We start from the raw sequence: 23,998 nt of genomic DNA, 5'->3' as shown, positions 1-23,998 counted from the left end.
ACTTTAAAGAGTCCGCTCCTGCTGATGTTTTTCAGGTGTGGTATTCATCAGTATGCAGTGTCCTCTACTTTTAAAGAGTCCTCTCCTGATGATGTTCAGGTGTATATCAGTATTGTAGTGTCTCTACTTTAAAGAGTCCTCTCCTGCTGATGTTTCAGGGGTATATCAGTATGTAGTTTTCTCTACTTGAAAGAAGTCCTCTCCTGCTGATGTTCAGGTGTATATCAGTATGTAGTGTTTCTACTTTAAAGAGTCCTCTCCTGCTTGATGTTCAGGTGTATATCAGTATGTAGTGTCCTACTTTAAAGAGTCCTCTCCTGCTGATGTTCAGGTGTATATCAGTATGTAGTGTCTCTACTTTAAAGAGTCCTCTCCTGCTGATGTTCAGGTGTATATCAGTATGTAGTGTCTACTTAAAGAGTCCTCTCCTGCTGATGTTCAGGTGTATATCAGTATGTAGTGTCTCTACTTTAAAGAGTCCTCTCCTGCTGATGTTCAGGTGTATATCAGTATGTAGTGTCTCTACTTTAAAGAGTCCTCTCCTGCTGATGTTCAGGTGTATATCAGTATGTAGTGTCTCTACTTTAAAGAGTCCTCTCCTGCTGATGTTCAGGTGTATATCAGTATGTAGTGTATCTACTTTAAAGAGTCCTCTCCTGATGATGTCCAGGTGCCTGCCTCACCTCCCAGAGTCCCAGGATGTTTGGAGAACCTTCCTCTGGCTCCAGCTTCAGCCCCGTTTCCTCCTGTAACTCCCTGAGACCGGCGTCCAGCAGCTGCACACATTCATCTGACATTAACCACACTTTGAATTCAGCGAAGAAGAAGAAGAAGAACTACGCAGAAGTCATATCAAATCATGTTCATAAAGAGATGATTCACCGTCTCATCCAGCTCCAGATGGCCTCCTATAAAAAAAAAAACACACGTTAAAATAAAACAAAAAAACCACAAATATAAATGAGATGGGTGTGAAAGTGCTAACTTTGAAGTACTGCACTATAGAGCTGAAGAGAAATTAAAAGCAGAATTTAAATCCTGCTTCACTACATTTCCCATGATGCACTTGGCCCTGTAACAGATGAGTGTGAGACCTGGAGGAACCCAGATGTTGGGAAATATCCGGAGCTCCTTCGCACGCCGTGTCAACAACACCTTCTGATTGGCTGTCTGCAGGATGGTGGCCACGCCCACGTCCACTCCTCGCTGCTGAACGTCCAATGGGAGCGCAGCATTCTCTGTGACGGACAGGTGCTTGATGGGGCAGAAGGCGTGCCTCTGGGAGGGAAAGGACAACAGGGTGGTTAGAGATGGAGGGGTAATTATTAAAGATAGAGGGGGAAAGGACAAAAAGAGTGATGCGTATGAGAGGGGCGAAATATTAAACAAGGAATAAACAATAAAGACAAAATGAGGGACACAATTACAAAAGGAGGGGTAATATTAAAGATAAAGTAGTAAAATGACAGATAGAGGGCTAAATATGAAAGTAAAAGGTCAAATGAATTGTCATGGTTTGTATTTAACATGTGGCGTGTCTGACCTTCAGAGTGACCCCCCGCCCTGCGTCTGCTCGCTGAAGAATGAACCGGTTTCTCTCCAGAGAGCAGCCGACCTCCACCTCGTCCTCTCCACCCTCACTGAAGTGACCCGTTATACTCTGCAAACACATGAAGAACAAATCTAAAGTGTAACCCTACATGTAGCCTTACCTGGTGGTGGGCGGTCTATAATGCACACGCTGGGTTGAGCATCTACGGTGTCTATATCTACATTTCTAAAAAGGTATCCCTAAACCCATAATAAAAGGTATTGGTTTGAGCAAACTCTCTAAGCAGAGTTTAGACCTCCAGCCAGCACGATAAGACACAGGACAACGAGTTAGAACGAATATGGAATGATTGTCAGGGTTTAGTTTAACCCGGGTAACAGGGGCCTCAAACTAGAATGCAGGTTTCCCCGTAGAATATAAAAGTGATGCCAGAAAACAATATTTCTGTTGGTCAAAAACGGTATAATTAGTCCAGAGATATGAGTATCACACAGAGCGTCAGGCGGCAGAGACAGCTTTGCTTTACAGAGAATAATTATGGGATGGATGTCCGGTGGGTCTGACACTGAAACTGAGATTTCTGAGTTTTCTTTCACCGTCTTTTTTCCGTAGAGGAAGTAAAGAAACCTCTGGATTTATGTGTTGTTTGAGGTGCAATATATGACTCAGCAGCTTTAAGACACAAAGACACATTATTTCCAGCTTCGCTCTGATGCAGTATTTTCACAGGAAAGTGGGCGGGGCTGTAGTTTTGGCCAGAAGTGACGTCAGCGCCCTCATACTATATCTTTCTAGAAAAACCCTGATTTTATTCATATTTATAACATATAGATCAGAGGATATCAAATGCATAAAAAATAAATAAATTATATCCGACAAGAGACTAAAAACGTCTTCAAAAATAAATCAGTTCTGTTAAAGTCTCAGTTTCCAACATCCCAGAACGGTTACAGTCTGATTTATGAATCTAAACTATTACACAATAATCAAATAATTAGTATTTAGTTATAAGTTTTAATAGCATAATATCCTCAAAATTACAAAATGAAGTAAGGTTTTGTTGAGGCTGAACTGGAATTTCCTACATCAAAAAGTCACTTGAACGCCTCACGGTTACGGTCAGTTGGTGGGGGCACAACTAGCTGCTACTAGCTGCTGCTAGCTGCTGCTAGCTGCTACTAGCTGCTGCTAGCTGCTACTAGCTGCTGCTAGCTGCTACTAGCTGCTGCTAGCTGCTACTAGCTGCTGCTAGCTGCTACTAGCTGCTACTAGCTGCTGCTAACTGCTACTAGCTGCTGCTAGCTGCTACTAGCTGCTGCTAGCTGCTACTAGCTGCTGCTAGCTGCTACTAGCTGCTACTAGCTGCTGCTAGCTGCTACTAGCTGCTGCTAGCTGCTACTAGCTGCAGTTAGCAGCTGCTAGCTGCTGCTAGCTGCTGCTAACTGCTACTAGCTGCTGCTAGCTGCTACTAGCTGCTGCTAGCTGCTACTAGCTGCTACTAGCTGCTGCTAACTGCTACTAGCTGCTGCTAGCTGCTACTAGCTGCTGATAGCTGCTGCTAGCTGCTACTAGCTGCTGCTAGCCTTTTGTTGAAAGATAACACATTTGATTGGTAATAAGCATTAGTGACGGATTCATCAGCCAATCAGATGTTGATGTTCAATGACAGTGTCATGAGCTAAACTTCTGTCATGAGCTTCCTCCGTAGCATCGACCTTATTTACAAGTGACTGGTGAGCACGTTACTATTCACGTCATTTTAGAGCGACGTGAGAGTGCACAATGACACAAGTCTAATAATAGATTACTTCATTGATCAATGTTGGGACATTTCGTCTGCTTTTAACCCTTATCTAGCTGACTGTTGTGATTGTTGATCAGCTGTTGTGATTGTTGATCAGCTGTTGTGATTGTTGATCAGCTGTTGTGATTGTTGATCAGCTGTTGTGATTGTTGATCAGCTGTTGTGATTGTTGATGTGCCATCCGACCTCTGCAGCTCATCCAGAATGCAGCGGCTCGCCTGGTCTTCAACCTTCCTAAATTCTCCCACACCACTCCGCTCCTCCGCTCCCTTCACTGGCTTCCAGTAACTGCTAGAATCCACTTCAAGACACTGGTACTTGCTTACCATGCTGCGAATGGATCTGGCCCTTCCTACATCCAGGACATGGTTAAACCGTACACCCCAGCGCGTGCACTCCGCTCTGCATCAGCCAAACGACTCGTTGCGCCCTCGCTGCGAGGGGGACCCAAGTTCCCATCAGCGAAAACACGTGGGTTTGCTGTCCTGGCTCCAAGATGGTGGAATGAGCTCCCCATTGACATCAGGACAGCAGATAGCTTGCACACCTTCCGGCGCAGACTGAAAACTCATCTCTTTCGACTCCACTTCGAGCGATAGAACTATTAACGAAGCACTTATATACTAATAAAGGGCTGGCTTACCTAAAGCCAGTTGAGTAGCACTTGAAATGTTTGGCTCTATGAAACCTGATGTACTTATATGATTCTGTTTTCTTCAAGGTTGTGTCTTCCTGGTCGAATGTACTTATTGTAAGTCGCTTTGGATAAAAGCGTCAGCTAAATGCAATGTAATGTAATGTAATGTAATGTAATGTAATGTTGATCAGCTGTCGTAGTGTTGAGAGACTGTTTGGCATAATGTGTGCATCATTTGATTACGGCTGCGTTGGCTGGAACAGAGACGTATTAAATGTGTGTGTGCTTCTCAATGGTTTACTGGCGGCCCTCTAAAGCCCCACGGTACACCACTGATGAATACACACACACTACATCTTTGTCGTTTTGCACAATCTACATTGACATTTAACTGTATTGCATTTCCACATTGCATCGTCTTTGCTGCTACCTCTGCTTTCATTTATGTGTGACTATGTTTATTACTGCAGTGATGACGGTGAAGCTGTATTCTGTGAGCGTTGCTGACCTGCACAAAGTGCGCTGGTTGAGCCGCTCCGTCCTGACAGAAGTGAACCAGGACCCTCCTCACTCGCTCCATGCTGCACCCGCTGAGACCTGCATTCATATTGCATTTCATGGCGTTTCAGATTCACTCATTTCACTGACAAATATTTGTATTTGAAATACACAAGGAGAAATACAAATAATCATTTCTTAGGGTTATGGAAATTGTGTAAAAAGTTTGGAAGTTTAATTAAAGCCAATAATAAATAACTATGACAAGAAATAAGTTAATTTAGTGTGTTTAACTATTTCAGGATTATTTCATATATTATTTTACTATCGGCTTAAATGGAATTTTGACTAAAGAGTGAATCTAATGAACATTTTACTAAAGTACCAGATCTGAGTACTTCTACTTTTACTCAAGTACAAGACCTGAGTACTTCTACTTTAACTCAAGTACAATATCTGAGTACTTCTACTTTTACTCAAGTACCAGATCTGAGTACTTCTCCTCCTCTAACTGAACAGTAAACATCAACAGCTAACTTTAGCTAACCCTAAACAGAGCTAACTTTAGCTAACCCTAAACAGAGCTAACTTTAGCTAACCCTAAACAGAGCTAACTTTAGCTAACCCTAAACAGAGCTAACTTTAGCTAACCCTAAACAGAGCTAACTTTAGCTAACCCTAAACAGAGCTAACTTTAGCTAACCCTAAACAGAGCTAACTTAGCTAACCCTAAACAGAGCTAACTTTAGCTAACCCTAAACAGAGCTAACTTTAGCTAACCCTAAACAGAGCTAACTTTAGCTAACCCTAAACAGAGCTAACTTTAGCTAACCCTAAACAGAGCTAACTTTAGCTAACCCTAAACAGAGCTAACTTAGCTAACCCTAAACAGAGCTAACTTTAGCTAACCCTAAACAGAGCTAACTTAGCTAACCCTAAACAGAGCTAACTTTAGCTAACCCTAAACAGAGCTAACTTAGCTAACCCTAAACAGAGCTAACTTAGCTAACCCTAAACAGAGCTAACTTAGCTAACCCTAAACAGAGCTAACTTAGCTAACCCTAAACAGAGCTAACTTAGCTAACCCTAAACAGAGCTAACTTTAGCTAACCCTAAACAGAGCTAACTTAGCTAACCCTAAACAGAGCTAACTTAGCTAACCCTAAACAGAGCTAACTTTAGCTAACCCTAAACAGAGCTAACTTTAGCTAACCCTAAACAGAGCTAACTTTAGCTCACCCTAAACAGAGCTAACTTAGCTAACCCTAAACAGAGCTAACTTTAGCTAACCCTAAACAGAGCTAACTTAGCTAACCCTAAACAGAGCTAACTTTAGCTAACCCTAAACAGAGCTAACTTAGCTAACCCTAAACAGAGCTAACTTAGCTAACCCTAAACCCCGTTTATCTACATTCCACGGGGATATAACTCCACAAAGAGAGGGTATCTTTAATAAACATTTACAGAACACATTCCAGCTAAAACGATAGGAATAAACTCTTCAGAAACACATGAGAAAGAGAACAAACCTGCTGACAGAGAGGAGACACAGCTAGCTGCTTAGCTACATCCGGGTAACACCTACAAAATAAGAGCACTCTGCGTCCTTGCATGACTGGTTCCTGAAAGAGACAGTCACCTCCTGACCTGAGAACGACTCTGGAATTATAACAACACATATTCTACTAGTGTTTTTAATGATATAATCACAGATATAAAAACACATTTATAATCCAAAGATCCTCAAACCTGCATTTTTTAAATTTAAATAATTTGATGATGAAATAAAGTGTAGAAGAAATAGAGGAGATAAAAACACGTCAACGTTTAAAAACGGCAGATGTTTCAGATATCAGTAAAACACAAAGGACGCACAGTTAGAATAACACAAGTGGCGGGACAAAGAGAAACAATGAAAAGAAAACAATGATTTTTACATTTTTAATTTGCGACGGGAGGGGGAAGTGGTTTTAAAGACAATTAACTGAAACAATAATAAGATCTTATTATTAAATTATGAAAATTATTAAAATGTTCACGTCTTTCTTCCATTCCCAGCAGCGTGCATTCTGTTTAAATCTACACTCATATATTCACTGTGTTCAGAACATTAAAACATAAGAGACAGGATTTAATATTCAGCTCGATCCCTGATCCAATACACAGAACATCAACAGGTATTAACACAAAACATCCACGATAAAGAGTGGAGGGATTCAAGATGCATTTAAACATTAACATTTCTACTTGAAAAACACTAAATATATGACGTCTCTTCACCTAAAGACGTCTTCTTCCAGATGTTCCTCTATTTATCTGGCTCATCCAGCCCCTTCACTTTCCCCTTTATTCATGCATTTAACTTAAGACAATGAAACCTAGAACATTTAAGGTAAATATCCAGTTTTTGTTCACATTGCAAAATAAATAAAAAATGTCCACGCTATTTAAAGATCAGATTTAAAACTACGGTATGTCAAAGATATTGAAATCCAGCTATTTTAAATCATGGGTTATACCAGTGACCAGAGCCATATGATAGAAGAGTTACGACATCTCCGTTCACTCCAATGGACCAGTTTTTTACAGCAATGACGGATCGTGGAGCGGCTAGCAGCGCACTAGAGTTGCAGCATAATAGACAGTTCGTGATGGACTTTTAAAGCTAAGAAGACGTTTAAAGATTTATATTGCGGATATTATCAGAACATCTGAATCAAATTAACTACATGTGTACTATGTGTATTACAGGATGTTAGTGGGTTATCCCTTAAATCAGTATATTTAACGTTTACAGATAACAGATTAGGCTAGAATGCCGGATAAAGTTAGCAACACACGTTAACCACGAACAGCCTATTAATCCGTTCTCCTAATGTTATTTCCTCCAACGTTGTGGGATTAAAAGGGGCTTCTTAACGTGCTTGTATCCGGGGTGGAGGGAGTTAAATATTAGTTAAATATAACATTGGGGCGTGTGATTGTAGTGGGTGGAGGTGGTGAAATGAGGTTATCCATTTTGGAGTTCAAGCTAGTATAATATAGTTAACGAACGTTACACAATAATAAGGAAGAGAGCTATGTGTGTGATACATCGCTATTGATATGAATTTAGAGTGCATATTTGAGACTTCCAAACAGTAAACAAAAACGAGTGTTTTTAGCAGAGCCATATAATGTCCTTGTGATTCTGTTGATTATTACCTGTCTGTATTATGTTGCAGCTCAGCTGATGTTGGATTGATGGCAAGGGGAGAGGGACTTAAGTGAGAGTGAAAACACAAGGTACGTTTAAAATAGGTCAGCAATTTCCCATCCTATAGGTTGCTAGATGTATCTAACCCTTTCTCCTGTCTCCCTCTCTCAGCACAAGAACCCCAGGGGGATTCAATAGAGCCTGAAGACCTGCAATGAGACCCTCACCCTGCGCCTGAGTCTCACCTCCCAGAGTTCTGCAAGCCTCTCCCTGTTCCTTATTTTGATTAAACAGACATTAAGCTTCCCAATGGTGTGGTCTTCGTTTTGTGAAAAATATGATTACCTCACATATGTTGTTGCTGTTGTTGTCTTTTGTGATAGTTAAATTGCTCCTGCTGACGTGAGCCAGCCTTTCTTTCCTCCTCTCTGTGTCAGTGGGGAAGCCGTACATTCATACTCCTTTCTCTGAGTGATTGGAGCATCCCCCGGCAGCACAGTAAACCATGGGGGAGACGATATGCCAGGACAACACAGAGGAAAAGGCACAGACAAACGGCATGACATGCTATTCAATGTTAATTGAACAGCATTAGGGACGGGTGGCGCAGTGGTCTGTGCATCTGATCATCAGATCAAGGGGGGTGCTTGGGAACTCCAGTTCGAAACCCGCAACTGCGTCAGGCCGTTGTGTCCTTGGGCAAGACACTTCACCCGGATTTGCTCCTGTGGGTATTGTCCACAGCACATGTATAATATCAATGTGTACTTGTAAAAGCGCCTCGATGACCTCGAGGCGTGAAGATGGACGGTGTGGCGCAGTGCGCTGTGCAATGATCATCAGATCAAGGGGTGAAACCCCGCTGCTGCGTCTGTAAAGCCGTTGTGTCCTTGGGCAAGACACTTCACCTGAACTTGCTCCTGTGGGTATTGTCCACAGTGACCATTGCATGTATACAAAAAAAAATATGTGTAATGTGTATTTGTAAAGCGCTTTGAGCATCTGGAAATGCGCTATAATAAATGTAAGGAATTATTATAATTATTATTGAATTCCATTTATTTACATGGATGTTCCAAAAACAACACATTTAACATCATCATCATCATCATCATCATCATCATCATCATCATCATGCTGCTGCTGCTTGTCCTTTGTCTCATTGTGCTGTCAGTTGACCATCATTGATAGGCACCTGTGGGTCTCCTGTCCTTTCTGAAAGTCATAAAGATTACATTAGTCATTTAGATTACTTATGACCTCAAATACCATGGGATTACTGAAACCACCATGAATTAAAGAAATGGTAGAAATGTATCTAATCAGAATGTTGAAACCTTTCTTCCCTCCCTCTAAATATATCAAACATTAGGATGTGATGCTCCTGACTACCATACAGGTTTAAGAAGATAATATTTGTTTTAAAGAATTCAAAGCAATAAACAACAGGCTCTGTAACCAAGGCAACGTTAGCCTAACATGTATGTTAACAGGTAAAATAACTGTTCACACTGTATATTTTCTATTTTATTTCTATTTGAGATGTTTACATTTTCGATTGTTTAATTCTAGTCTTTTAACTGTCTTATGTACAATGCCTCCTTGTCTTTTGCTGCTGCAAAGCAAACATTTCCCAAATTGGTATTGATAAAGTACTTCTTATTTTATCTTAATCCTCAAATATTAGCAAATTTAACTTTTTCAAATATTGATGTAACTACATACACATCGATATGTTGTATAAATATAGCAAATCAAAGCCGTTATTCACTACTTATTACCAAAAATCGTAGTTCTATCTCCGGTAATCATGCATTCAAATGTCCCCCCACGAACTTCCGGGGAACTATTGAGTCTCCCTGAACCACGTGACGATCAAGCATTTTGGACTTCCGTTGTCGTAACTCTTCTCTCTATATGGCGCTGCCAGTGACCACCAACTGGCGGCCCGCGGGCCACATCCGGCTCGCCAGACATTCTCATCCGGCCCGCACGACGGGAAGATTGTATATCAGTATGTAGTGTCTCTACTTTAAAGAGTTCTCTCCTGCTGATGTTCAGGTGCATATCAGTATGTAGTGTCTCTACTTTAAAGAGTCCTCTCCTGCTGATGTTCAGGTGTATATCAGTATGTAGTGTCTCTACTTTAAAGAGTCCTCTCCTGCTGATGTTCAGGTGTATATCAGTATGTAGTGTCTCTACTTTAAAGAGTTCTCTCCTGCTGATGTTCAGGTGTATATCAGTATGTAGTGTCTCTACTTTAAAGAGTCCTCTCCTGCTGATGTTCAGGTGTATATCAGTATGTAGTGTCTCTACTTTAAAGAGTCCTCTCCTGCTGATGTTCAGGTGTATATCAGTATGTAGTGTCTCTACTTTAAAGAGTCCTCTCCTGCTGATGTTCAGGTACATATCAGTATGTAGTGTCTCTACTTTAAAGAGTCCTCTCCTGCTGATGTTCAGGTGTATATCAGTATGTAGTGTCTCTACTTTAAAGAGTCCTCTCCTGCTGGTGTTCAGGTGTATATCAGTATGCAGTGTCTCTACTTTAAAGAGTCCTCTCCTGCTGATGTTCAGGTGTATATCAGTATGTAGTGTCTCTACTTTAAAGAGTCCTCTCCTGCTGATGTTCAGGAGTATATCAGTATGTAGTGTCTCTACTTTAAAGAGTCCTCTCCTGCTGATGTTCAGGTGTATATCAGTATGTAGTGTCTCTACTTTAAAGAGTCCTCTCCTGCTGATGTTCAGGTGTATATCAGTATGTAGTGTCTCTACTTTAAAGAGTCCTCTCCTGCTGATGTTCAGTGTATATCAGTATGTAGTGTCTCTACTTTAAAGAGTCCTCTCCTGCTGATGTTCAGGTGTATATCAGTATGCAGTGTCTCTACTTTAAAGAGTCCTCTCCTGCTGATGTTCAGGTGTATATCAGTATGTAGTGTCTCTACTTTAAAGAGTCCTCTCCTGCTGATGTTCAGTGTATATCAGTATGTAGTGTCTCTACTTTAAAGAGTCCTCTCCTGCTGATGTTCAGGTGTATATCAGTATGTAGTGTCTCTACTTTAAAGAGTCCTCTCCTGCTGATGTTCAGGTGTATATCAGTATGTAGTGTCTCCATGCTTTAATGTTCAAAAAGCTCTTTCTTTTTTCTCATACTGCCCTGTGCTGCAGCATCTCTTTTCACCCTCTGTCTGAAACCAGAGCCCAGTCTGCTCTGATTGGTTAGCTGGTCGGCTTTGTTGTGATTGGTCGACCGCTCAAAGATGTCCTGCCCCTTAGCCTATCACATACCTATGTGTTGGAGCGCTCGATTCCATAATGAGAACACTATGTCCCGTAAGTAATCAAAGGAGTCCAATGGAGGCGTTTCAGGCGGGGGGATTTAGCCTCTGCAGACCATTGACATGCACTAAAACCGATAGAACACACTACAGGAGAGGGAGCACCACAGAAAGCAGAATAGGGCCTCTTTAAGTAAGTGTATTTAAGGTTTTACTCAAATTAAATTACTTTTATTTGAATGTGTTTTTCTTGCTGAGTGACGTGACTGTCTGCTACCCACGTGTTATACAGTGGATGTTTTTAAAGTACTTCTTGATATTGTTTCTCCCTGCTTAGCACAGGTAGTGTTGTTGTTATGGTGTTTGTTGGCCCCTTTGTGCAGCCGGTGGTGACATCTTGTGTTGCCGCTGATCCTTTTATCTGCTCAGCTGCTTAGAGAGGATTACAGCTTCCTGCAGAGTGGAGGAGGAGAGAGGAGACGAGGAAGCATCTCCTAAAGGAAAGAAGGCCAGCGTCAGAGAGCTCGCTCCACAGCTAAGGTTTGTGTCTCTATCTGCTTTCTGAAGGAGTGTCCTGTCTCACGGAGACGTCTCTGGCTGTGTGTGGAGGTAGAGTTCTCCTCAGAGTTAGATTACAGTCTAAAACCTTAAATAGAACATGGAAAACGCCTTAAAAAGACTTCTTAGTGTCTGGGAAACCTCCTGAAATGCATTTATTTGGACCTTTATTTTAGCATTTAGTGTTAGATTAGTGTCGGTTTACTTGCTTAATGTATTGTTGTATTGTAAATATGTATTTAAATATAAGAAAGTCCAATAAAATCGAAAATATATACAGTATATATTTGTATTGTAAAGAGTTTCCTGTCTCACGGAGACGTCTCTGGCTGTGTGTGGAGGTAGAGTTCTCTTCAGAGTTAGATTACAGTCTAAAACCTTAATATCAACGAGCTTAAAGACTCCCAACAGGAACACATGGAGGGTTTAGAATACCAAAGGAAAGGAAGTGAATGTACATGCATTAACTATGCCATAGTTAAATGAACAATGTGTTAAAAAGACTTCTTCTTAACTTGCTGAATGTCTGGGAAACCTCCTGAAATGCATTTACTAGGAGTTTATTTGAGTATTTAGGGTTAGATTAGTGTTTCTCAAACTGTTTCATACCAAGGACCTCTTAACCAATGAAAACACACGGATCACCGGACTCCCCAAACACTCCAACAGTTTATAACACATCACAGCCTCATAATGACAATCATTCTCTTTATCGTTCACGCATTAAATCAACAAGACAGCTGCAGATTCTACAAGCATGCGATTTAAAATGCTCACAGGTTTTACACCTCTTATGAAATGTAGACTACATTTATAACGGAGTTTATGTCCGGCTCAGCCGACTCACAGATCGTTTTACTGAGAGAAATGCCAAAGAAAACGCATGTAGTCCGACATTAACCTCTGCTGTTAAGTTCATTATTTACACTGTTCCATTGACTGCGGCTCTCTTGCCTCCCATACTCGTCGTTTTGAAACAATTTGAGAAACACTTTGAATTTGTAATTTATTTATTTAAAATGTGAAATGTCACCGATATACTCACGGACCACTAGGGGTCGCTCACGGGCCACACTTTGAGAAACACTGAGTTAGATTAGTGTTGGTTTATCTGGTTAGTGTTGTCTATGTATTGTTGTATTGTAAATATGTATATCAATATAAGAAAGTCCAATAAAACAGAAAATATATACCGTATATATTTATAATATTAACCTGAACATGAGCTGGATATGTAATAATAATAATAATACATTTAATTTAGAAAGCACACTTTAAAGACAACGTCATCTCTATCTTCACAATGATATGAGGAGAAAATAGAGTGAAATAAAAAGTTATCTAAGGAGCATATTGAATAATAATATGACATATAACATATAGAATAATATATAAAGATATATATTGTAGTAATAATGATATCATCTATTTATAATTGTAAATGTATATTGTATGTAGAAATACATTTAGTGAAAATAAAATATATATGTTAATAATTTAGTTTTTGGGAGAAGGGGATTAAATAAGTTTGTACAGTTTCATAATTCTAATGTTTCATTTCATTATTATTATCATTTTGTTACACGTTTGAAATAAATCAAATCAAACATGGTAATATGAAGAAGGTCGAGAGCATAAAGTAAAACAAGTTAAATGTATTTATAAAGCGCTTTTCACAGACAGAGAAGCTTTTTCTCATTTCTCTAATTTCCCCTCCTCGACTCCTCGACTCCTCGACTCCTCGACTCCTCGACTCCTCGACTCCTTGACTCCTCGGTCCTCCGGTAGTGACCCGGATATGGATTTCAGCGCGCCATGTTGAAGGACATCTCATTTCTCTGACCGCCTGCTGCTTCCCCTCCTCTCTCCTTGGTTCCCCTCCTCGACTCCTCCGCTCGCATCTCCTGTGGGCGGGACTAAGACACGAGGATAGGAGTCGAGGATAGGAGTCGAGGATGGGAGTCGAGGATGGGAGTCGAGGAGGGGAATTAGAGAAATGAGAAAGCTTCATAGTCACAAAGTGCTTGACGAAAACCTTAAAACATCGTAGGAATCGTAAAAGAATAAATGACCACTCACGCGTTAAGAAGTGCTAAAAACACAACACAAACACAGGACAGGAACACAACACAAACACAGGACAGGAACACAACACAAACACAGGACAGGAACACAACACAAACACAGGACAGGAACACAACACAAACACAAGACAGGAACACAACACAAACACAGGACAGGAAACACAACCACAAACACAGGGACAGGAACACAACACAAACACAAACACAGGACAGGAACACAACACAAACACAGGACAGGAACACAACACAAACACAGGACAGGAACACAAACACAACAACAGGACAGGAACACAAACACAAACACAGGACAGGAACACAAACACAGGACAGGAACACAACACAAACACAGGACAGGAACACAACACAAACACAGGACAGGAACACAACACAAACACAGGACAGGAACACAAACACAGGACAGGAACACAAACACAGGACAGGAACACAACACAAACATAGGACAGGAACACAACACAAACACAGGACAGGAACACAAACACAGACAGGAACACAACACAAACACAGGACAGGAACACAACACAAAACACGGACAGGAACACAACACAAACACAGGACAGGAACAACACAAACACATGACAGGAACACAACACAACACAGGACAGGAACACAACACAAACACAGGACAGGAACACAACACAAACACAGGACAGGAACACAAACACAAACACAGGACAGGAACACAAACACAGGACAGGAACACAACACAAACACAGGACAGGAAAACAACACAAACACATGACAGGAACACAACACAAACACAGGACAGGAACACAACACAAACACAGGACAGGAACACAACACAAACACAGGACAGGAACACAACACAAACACAGGACAGGAACACAACACAAACACATGACAGGAACACAAACACAAACACAGGACAGGAACACAACACAAACACAGGAACGGAACACAACACACAGGACAGGAACACAACACAAAACAAGGACAGGAACACAAACACAGGACAGGAACACAACACAAACACAGGACAGGAACACAACACAAACACAGGACAGGAACACAACACAAACACATGACAGGAACACAACACAAACACAGGACAGGAACACAACACAAACACAGGACAGGAACACAACACAAACACAGGACAGGAACACAACACAAACACAGGATAGGAACACAACACAAACACAGGACAGGAACACAACACAAACACAGGACAGGAACAACAACACAAACACAGGGATAGGAACACAAACACAAACACAAACAGGACAGGAACACAAACACAGGACAGGAACAGAACACAAACACAGGACAGGAACACAACACAAACACAGGACAGGAACACAACACAAACACATGACAGGAACACAACACAAACACAGGACAGGAACACAACACAAACACAAACACAGGACAGGAACCCAACACAAACACAGTGACAGGAACACAACACAAACAAACACAGGACAGGAACACACACAACACAGGACAGGAACACAACACAAACACAGGACAGGAACACAACACAAACACAGGACAGGAACACAAACAAACACAGGACAGGAACACAACACAAACACAGGACAGGAACACAACACAAACACAGACACCAGGAACACAACACAAACACAGGACAGGAACACAACACATGACAGGAACACAACACAAACACAGGACAGGAACACAAACACAAACACAGGACAGGAACACAAACACAGGACAGGAACACACAGGTTACCCAAACGGTAAAAGGTTAGAATACAAAATAAATAGAATGCATCCTCTTCCCCTGCAGATGATGGAGCAGCGTGATCGGGTGGAGCTCCTCCTCCTCCTCCTCTTGCTGGGGGGGGAGTGTTGGCTGGGTGAGGCTCAGGTGCGTCACCCCCTCCCCGTGCTGTGGATAATGGGGGCGGGGGGGGGAAACATGACCCCTGCTGTGCGCCTCGCTCTCAACGACCTGGAGAAACAGCCCCCCCCACTGGGAGACTACGAGCTGCAGCTGCACCCGCTCCACCCTCAGGTCAGAGTCACCTCCTCCTCTTTCATTTGTATTAGATCAGATCAGGTCAGAAGTACTTGATAACACACAAATGAGTGTAGGAGTCAGCACACACACAACCACATTATGAAGTGTTCTGATGACAGCCATACTTAGTCTACTGACGAGAGACTCAGACATTTCTATGTATAAACTTGAGATTGAAGAGGTCGTGAAGTGGTGTGAGGCGCACAATCTGGTGTTACATGTTATGACCCCAAGTCAGAAGGCGATCACAGCCTTATCAACAGGGAGGGAGTTGAGCAGGTTTCACGTTTTAAATATCTGGGGATTTATTTTGATGCTCAGTTAGGCTGGGCCCATCAGGTGGATCAGGTATGCTCAAAGGTAAGCCAGCGCCTGCATTTTCTGCGTCGGCTCAGGGTTCATGGAGTGGATGAATCCCTCGGGCAGAAGGTATAGATTACCAAACTATAGATTGAACAGGTATAAGTTTTCTGTCAATCAAGCTGCTGAACAGTCAGAAACCATTGTGATCATGCTGTGAGGAGTTGTTGGGAGGTGCAATGTTTACAGAGTAGTGTGTGCAATCGAGAAGGTTAAATAGGGGAAGTGCATTATGTGTAAATAGGTATGGACACAATAGGGATGTGTGCAATCTGACGGACACTATGCATAGACCTGCAATAGGGAAAGTTCTGTGTATGCTTCTTGTTTGTTTCTCTGCCATGAGATCTCTGTTCTGTATCTATGACTGATTGTCCTAAATGTTTTATGTTTATTATTTCGATGCCGAAGACACATTTCTCCTCAGGGAGACAATAAAGCTCTGTCTTATCTAATCTAAAAAGACATGGCATTGTACGATACAAATTAAAAGACAAGAAAGTAGAAAATATACATGTTGAATTTACAAATGAACAATAACATAAAGCAAGGTGTTATATTTACATATGTGAGAGATGGAATATGAAATATCAAACTGAATATATAAATGAATGTACACGCCAACTCTCTGTAGAAGCTTTTCAAAAAACAACTGAAGACCCATCTTTTTATATTGGCTTTTGTTTCTACTTGAGATGTGTGATGATAATAATACATTATATTTATATAGTGCTTTTCTGGAACTCAAAGAAGCTTTACATTATGAGGGAGGGTAAACAAACAAGGACAGGCAAAAACAAACAAAAACAAAAATAACAGAAAAGGCAGTCAAGAGGAAGTTGATTGGGAGGGGGGGCTTATGGATACAGAGTTGAAGAGGTGGGTTTTGAGGCGGGACTGGAACAGGGTGAGGGACTCAGACTCACGGAGGTCTTGGGGGGAGGGAGGTCCAGAGCTTCGGGGCTGCCACAGAGAAGGCTCTGTCCCCGAAGCTCCGGAGTTTGGCCTGGGGGGGAAAGCAAACCGGCTGAGGTGGATCTGAGGGTCCGGGGTGGTTGGTAGAGGATGAGGAGGTCAGTGAGGGTAGTGGTGGGGGCAGATGGTGGAGGGCTTTGAAAGTGAGGACCAGGAGTTTGTAGTAGATGCGGTGTGAAACGGGGAGCCAGTGGAGTTCTTTGAGGACCGGGGTGATGTGATGCATGATCTGGTGTGGGGGAGGAGTCTGGCGGCTGCGTTCTGGACAAGCTGGAGTCTACTGAGGGAGGTGGAGCTGATGCCGTAGAGGAGGGAGTTGCAGTAGTCGAGGCGGGAGGAGATGAAGGCGTGAATGAGTCGCTCAGCTGCAGGGCGGGTGAGAGAGGGACGGAGTTTGGCGGAGGTGGAAAAATGAGGTTTTAACAACTGTGTGATGTGTTCTGATGTTTGTTCCTTTCAGGACTCCACGTGCTCTGTGTTTTTTAATGTTAACCTTAATGTCTGCCTCATGTTGTTATTGTATTCATATTTCTGTGGTCTTCATTTGAACTGTTGTTCGTTCTTGTGAAGCACTTTGTGGATTCTATTTCTGTGAAAGGTGCTATACTAAATAAACGTGTTATTGTTCATCCCACAGTGTGATTCTGCCGAGTCTCTCAAAGCTCTGTTTGACTCTCTGTGGGGGGGGCCTCGCTTCCTGCTGCTGCTGGGGGGGGCGTCCTGCCCCTCGGTGATGGGGACCATCGCTCGCGCTCTGCCAGCTCTGCACCTGCTGCAGGTAACACTCAGCGAGTCAAACCCGTGTTATTCTTCGTAAGGAGTCGCAGGTTTTTCCTCCAGGCATTAAGTCCTGAAACGGGACACTGGTTAATTCAACTGACCTTACAGAAAAAGTCCTTTGACCTGTAAGAAGTTAAATCTCTCGCCCAAGCCTCCAGGAAGTGCTCCGGACTCTGAGGAAAATATTCGTTGTGTCCAAACAGCGGTACTACAACTTCCGTATCAGTCCGTGACGTCACTGGGATAGAGATACTGTTCCCCACTGAATAACATGGGAAAGAGACGTCTGTAAATCAGAGGAGGATTTTTTTAACTGAATAAACTACCCAGTATGAACTATTTATAGCCCTTATTAGAATCATAAGGTCCTTAAAGTTGTAAAATGCACTAAAAGCTGAATCCAGATTTATTTTCTCTCTCCATTCATTCTACTGTGCTGAGATCGGGGGCGGGGCTGATATCGGGGGCGGGGCTTAGTGACAGGAGGTGCGGCTTAAGGGTAAACTCAACTGCGCTATGAGCTACATACGGGTACTTCTGCTCTCATGATGGGTAATCTGTGAGGTTTTGCTCTAGAGAATCTCAGGCCATTTTGTCCTCATGAGCCAATGAGCATCCATGGTAACAATCAGCAGGATCAACATCTTTACTTCCTGTGCTTCACTTCCTGCCCTTCACTTCCTGCCCTTCACTTCCTGCGCTTCACTTCCTGTCCTTCACTTCCTGTCCTTCACATCATGCGCTTCACTTCCTGACCTTTACTTCCTGTCCTGCACTTCCTGCGCTTCACTTTCCTGTCCTTCACTTCCTGCACTTCACTTCCTGCGCTTCACTTCCTGTCCTTCACTTCCTGTCCTTCACTTCCTGCACTTCACTTCCTGTCCTTCACTTCCTGTCCTTCACTTCCTGTCCTTCACTTCCTGTCCTTCACTTCCTGTCCTTCACTTCCTGTCCTTCACTCCCTGTCCTTCACTTCCTGCGCTTCACTTCCTGTCCTTCACTTCCTGTCCTTCACTTCCTGTCCTTCACTTCCTGTCCTTCACTTCCTGTCCTTCACTTCACAACATCTTATTAATTACTGTTGAAATCAGATACTCACACCTGCGCTTCACTTCCTCTCCTCAGGTATCCTTTTCGGCCCCCAGCCCCCCCTCCTGTCCAACAGGAAGTGGTACGGCACGTTCAGCACGCTGCCGTCAGACCGGGCTGTGAACCAGGCGGGCCGTGAAGCTGCTGCAGCGCTACAGGTGTGTTTGTTTGTTCACCATGTGAAGCGGCCTTGGGTCCCTTGAAAGGTGCTATATAAATGTAATCTATTATTATTACAGGTGGAGCCGGGTGGGGGTCCTCACTCAGGAGGGGGGCCCAGCGCTCAGAGGTGAACTAACATGTGGAGAAATGATTTGTTGTCCCATCAATCCGATCTATGTCTCAGTCCTTCCCCCCACACTTGGTTCATGTGTCCCTGTGTGTCAGATGAGGAGGGATCTGGCGCGGCAGCTGCTGAAGGCCGATGTCCACGTCGTTTCCTCCGAGAGCTTCTCTGCAGACGCCTGCAGCAGCCTCAGGAAGATCAGGGTAACAGAGGACGCTTTATTATATGCTCTTTATATTTAACTAGGTCCCTTTGAGCTAAGCATGCAGACATATTGAAACTCACCATTATTAGAATAGGAGAAGTGTATGAATACTATGTTTAAACAGAATCTTACTAAATTAACTCAGTCTCCTCTACGGTGGCTCACAGGTGCAAACACGCTTTCCAAACCTCTCAGGAGACGCGCTGCAGCGTCAGAAAGGACGCAGATATAAAACCCAAATGTTCCACATGAAGAAACATCTTCAGCAACACATGCAGCGGTTAGAGGACATCCAGCAACTTGAGGACACATGCAGCGTTTACTAAAAGCTGCAGATACAAACGCTGACCCATCAGAGCCCCCTGCTTCCTCTCCTACTGCTATTTATCTATTTTGTACTTTATTATTTCCCCTTCTTGTTTGTTTGTTTGTTCACCATGTAAAGCAGCCTGGGGTAATCTATTATTATTAGTATCATTATATTATTAAATGCAAAACTCTGATTAAAGTAGTCCAAAAAGAAATGAGCGAAAACAAGTTGCCTAAAAGAAAGTTGACAAAAACAAATATTTGAGCGATTGAGCTCAGAGGCGTAGGAACCACAACACACCAAAGTCCTCGGACAGTTCAACTCGTGGAGAGTCTGACTAAATGCAGAGTAAATGTTAATGTGTTCTGCAGGAGAGCGACGCCCGGATCATCGTCGCGCTGCTCGACGAGGATTGCTTCTGCCGCCGAGGTTTTCTGCTGCGTGAGTACGACACGGTCAGAAGGGTGTGGTGGATGAAGGGACATGTGACTGCTGCAACACACAGAGTGCTGTGTGTGAAGTGCACGATGACAGGAAGCCACAGTCACCACACGGGTTTCCTACGGTTCAGGAGGCAAACGCGCTTTTCTTTATCGGGATCCCTGTGGAGAGACATCGCTCTGCCCACGTGTCAGATACTAACCTGAATAACGTAGATCCTAAGATGTGTTTCACAGAGCCGTGCTGCTCCGCTCTGCAACACCGCCCGGAGGCTCCTGAATATGCCAGAACATGTGTAGCAATGTCTGCAGCATTCAGCAGAGCTGCACATTCGTTTCTTCATTTTAACAAAATGGTCCACCTTTTGTCTTCTCTAAAAAAGTGTTGCAGGTGTATCCTCATGAAGGAACCGGCAGCACGAGTATGAAGAGTCTCATTGGCTAGAGATGGAGATCTGCACTTCAGTCTTTATCAGAAAGCGAACATGTTCTCCACAACATGACTGCTGACGCGAGTGTCAAACAAAAACGTCCGCTGCTTATCTTCAAGTGTTTCAGGCTAATAAACTGATTTATGGCTGAAGCTGAAAACAGTTCTAAACGTTTTTGAAAACATTTGTTTGACAATATTCTCAATAAACCCCGAAAGAGCTGTTTGGTTTCCTGAACACATGACGATGAAACGCCCCCCCCCCCCCTCTGTGCTGCAGGCCTCCAGACTGAAGCTGTTCGGGGCTCGGTACCAGTGGCTGCTGCTGCTGGCTGACGGAGGAGCAGACGGCTGGAGGTGGGGGGGGCGGCCCGGCTGCAGCGCAGACAGCCTGCAGACGGCTGCAGACGGAGCCATGCGGCTGCAGAGGAGAGCGCTCAGCAGCTCGGGGGCGCCGGGGGTCTCCGGACGGGTCAGGACTCACACACCTGTAACACACACCTGTAACACACACCTGTAACACACACCTGTAACACACACCTGTTACACACACCTGTAACACACACCTGTAACACACACCTGTAACACACACCTGTAACACACACCTGTAACACACACCTGTAACACACACCTGTACCACACACCTGAGTACTACCTGTACACACACCTGAGTACTACCTGTACACACACCTGAGTACTACCTGTACACACACCTATAACACACACACCTGCAACACACACCTGTAACACACACCTGTAACACACACCTATAACACACACCTATAACACACACCTATACCACACACCTGTAACACACACCTACACACTGTACCACACACCTATAACCACACACCTGTAACACACACCTGTACCACACACCTGTTTTGATATCGTGTCTCTAGACTCCTCAGCAGTTCCTGCGCCCTGATGACCTTGGAGGGGGTCAAAGGTCGAGCCCCTGCACGGGCTACGCCTACGACTCTGTGTGGGCGGCGGCCATCGCCCTGACGCAGGTGATGGAGGCGGTGAAGCTGCGAGAGAAATACGGCGTCCAGAAGAACCGAGCGAGGAGGAACTGCAGAGGAAGCTGCTGGAAGCCCTGAAGCACACACACTTCCAGGGGGTCACCGTGAGCACACACACACACACACACACACACACTTCCAGGGGGTCACCGTGAGCACACACACACACACACTTCCAGGGAGTCACACGTGAGCACAAACACACCACACTTCCAGGGGGTCACCGTGAGCACACACACACACACCACACTTCCAGGGAGTCACCGTGAGCACACACACACACACACTTCCAGGGGGGTCACCGTGACACACACACACACACAACACACTTCCAGGGGGTCACCGTGAGCACAAACACACACACTTCCAGGGAGTCACCGTGAGCACACACCACACACCTGAAACACACACACTTCCAGGGGGGTCACCGTGAGCACAAACACACAACACTTCCAGGGGTCACCGTGAGCACACAAACACACCTGAAACACACACACTTCCAGGGGGTCACCGTGAGCACCACCACACCACACTTCCAGGGGTCACCGTGAGCACACACACACACACACACTTCCAGGGATGTCACCGTGAGCACACACACACACCTGAAACACACACACTTCCAGGGGGTCACACGTGAGCACACACACACACTTCCAGGGAGTCACTGTGAGCACACACACACACACACACACACACACTTCCAGGGAGTCTACGTGAGCACACACACACTTCCAGGGAGTCACCGTGAGCCACAACACAACACACACACCACACTTCCAGGGAGTCACCGTGAGCACACACACACCACACACACAAACACACACTTCCAGGGAGTCTCCGTGAGCACACACACACACACTTCCAGGGAGTCACCGTGAGCACACACACACACACACACACACACACACACACACACTTCCAGGGAGTCACCGTGAGCACACACACACACACACACACACACACACACACACACACACACACACACACACACACACTTCCAGGGAGTCTCCGTGAGCACACAGGTAGTTTTTCTCAATACCTGGCCCTCACAAGTACAGCAAAACAAACAGGAGCCTGTAACACACACCGGTAACACACACCGGTAACACACACCGGTAACACACACCGGTAACAGACACCGGTAACACACACCGGTAATAGACACCGGTAACACACACCGGTAACACACACCGGTAACACACACACCTGTAAGACGCACCTGTAACACACACCGGTAACACACACCGGTAACAGACACTGGTAACACACACCGGTAACACACACCGGTAACAGACACCGGTAACACACACCGGTAACACACCTGCTTCTTTATAAATCTATATTGCAGGGTCCGGTGTTCTTCCGGAACGGGGAGCGGATGGCGTCGATCGAGCTGCTTCAGTTTCAAGGTGAGTCACTCGATCAAAGCACCTGAAAGGACCAGATCTCAGGTGTTAGCTGTTAGCTGTTAGCTGTTAGCTGTTAGCTGTTAGCTGTTAGCTGTTAGCTGTGTTGTATCCCAAATGTTTCAGAGGAATCAACGAGTTCAAAAACTTCATTTAAAAAAATACACATTTTTTACAGATGTTACATTTTTTTAACTTAGAAAATAACAACAAATTTAAACTTAAAAACAATAAAGTGTATTATTACATTTTCAAAATATCTCCTCAGTTTTCAGAAATAACTTCAATAAAATAAATCCTAATTAAAAAAAATGTAAAATGTCGAAAAGTTGATAAACCTTATTAACAAAAGTATTCTGAGAGAAAAAGGACATTTCGAAGACAAAAATAATATCTGAGAAAAAAGTCTTATTCTGAGAATAACATTTAATTTCGAATAAAAAAGTTAAATTAAACAAAAAAGTCTAATTCTGAGAAGAAAAAAAGTCAATTTCTGAAAAAAAAATTCAAATTATGAAAAAAAGTGAAATTTCGAGTAAAAAAGTGAAACTAAACAAAAAAAATGAGATTCTGAAAAACAGTGAAATTCTGAGAGACCAATAAGTTCTTAGTAAATAGTTAGTTTTTTGGGAAAACTACCCAAAAAAACTCAATATTCTATATTTTGCATACTTTATATTTTCTAAATAACAAAATGCTTAATTGATGAAAAGACGAGTGATTAGGAGAAAGAAGACGAAGAGAGTTTGATCGTGTTTATTGATCAGCAGGCAGCGGGGGGGTGCTGGTCGGAGACTTCAACACCTCCACCCAGCAGCTCAGAGTGATCAACCACCTGCTCAGGTTCAAAGGTCAGACCCCTCTGGTTGGGGCGTTAACAACACTACACCACACCACTACACACACACCCATCACACACACACACACACACACACACACACACACACACACACACACACACTCACACACACACACCCACACATATATAAAGTCTGGTGTGTTGTTCCAGGCGCCCGGGCCCAGCCAGCCAGGAGACCTGACTCTGGTTCTGGAGCAGGTCTC

The 23,998-nt window shown here is 43.6% G+C and overlaps 1 protein-coding gene and 1 pseudogene across 1 annotated transcript; one reads left to right on the top strand and one right to left on the bottom strand.

The window, feature by feature from the left end:
• Positions 1-683: 683 nt before the first annotated feature.
• On the bottom strand, positions 684-6,089 carry nudt17 (nudix (nucleoside diphosphate linked moiety X)-type motif 17; the record flags this gene model as incomplete). The annotated part of the gene is given in 6 exon segments (XM_034200100.1): positions 684-776; positions 883-908; positions 1,095-1,278; positions 1,544-1,660; positions 4,502-4,590; positions 6,021-6,089. Coding segments are annotated over 5 exon segments (492 nt in total), but the record flags the coding sequence as incomplete, so codon positions are not given.
• A 9,283-nt stretch (positions 6,090-15,372) lies between these two features.
• On the top strand, positions 15,373-23,787 carry LOC117535582 (annotated as a pseudogene).
• Positions 23,788-23,998: the final 211 nt, after the last annotated feature.

The sequence above is a fragment of the Gymnodraco acuticeps genome, unplaced genomic scaffold (assembly GCF_902827175.1).
Source record: "Gymnodraco acuticeps unplaced genomic scaffold, fGymAcu1.1, whole genome shotgun sequence".
In the NCBI taxonomy this organism is placed as follows: domain Eukaryota; kingdom Metazoa; phylum Chordata; class Actinopteri; order Perciformes; family Bathydraconidae; genus Gymnodraco; species Gymnodraco acuticeps.
Note: the sequence above shows the minus strand (reverse complement) of the source record. Positions and strands in the feature narration are given on the sequence as shown.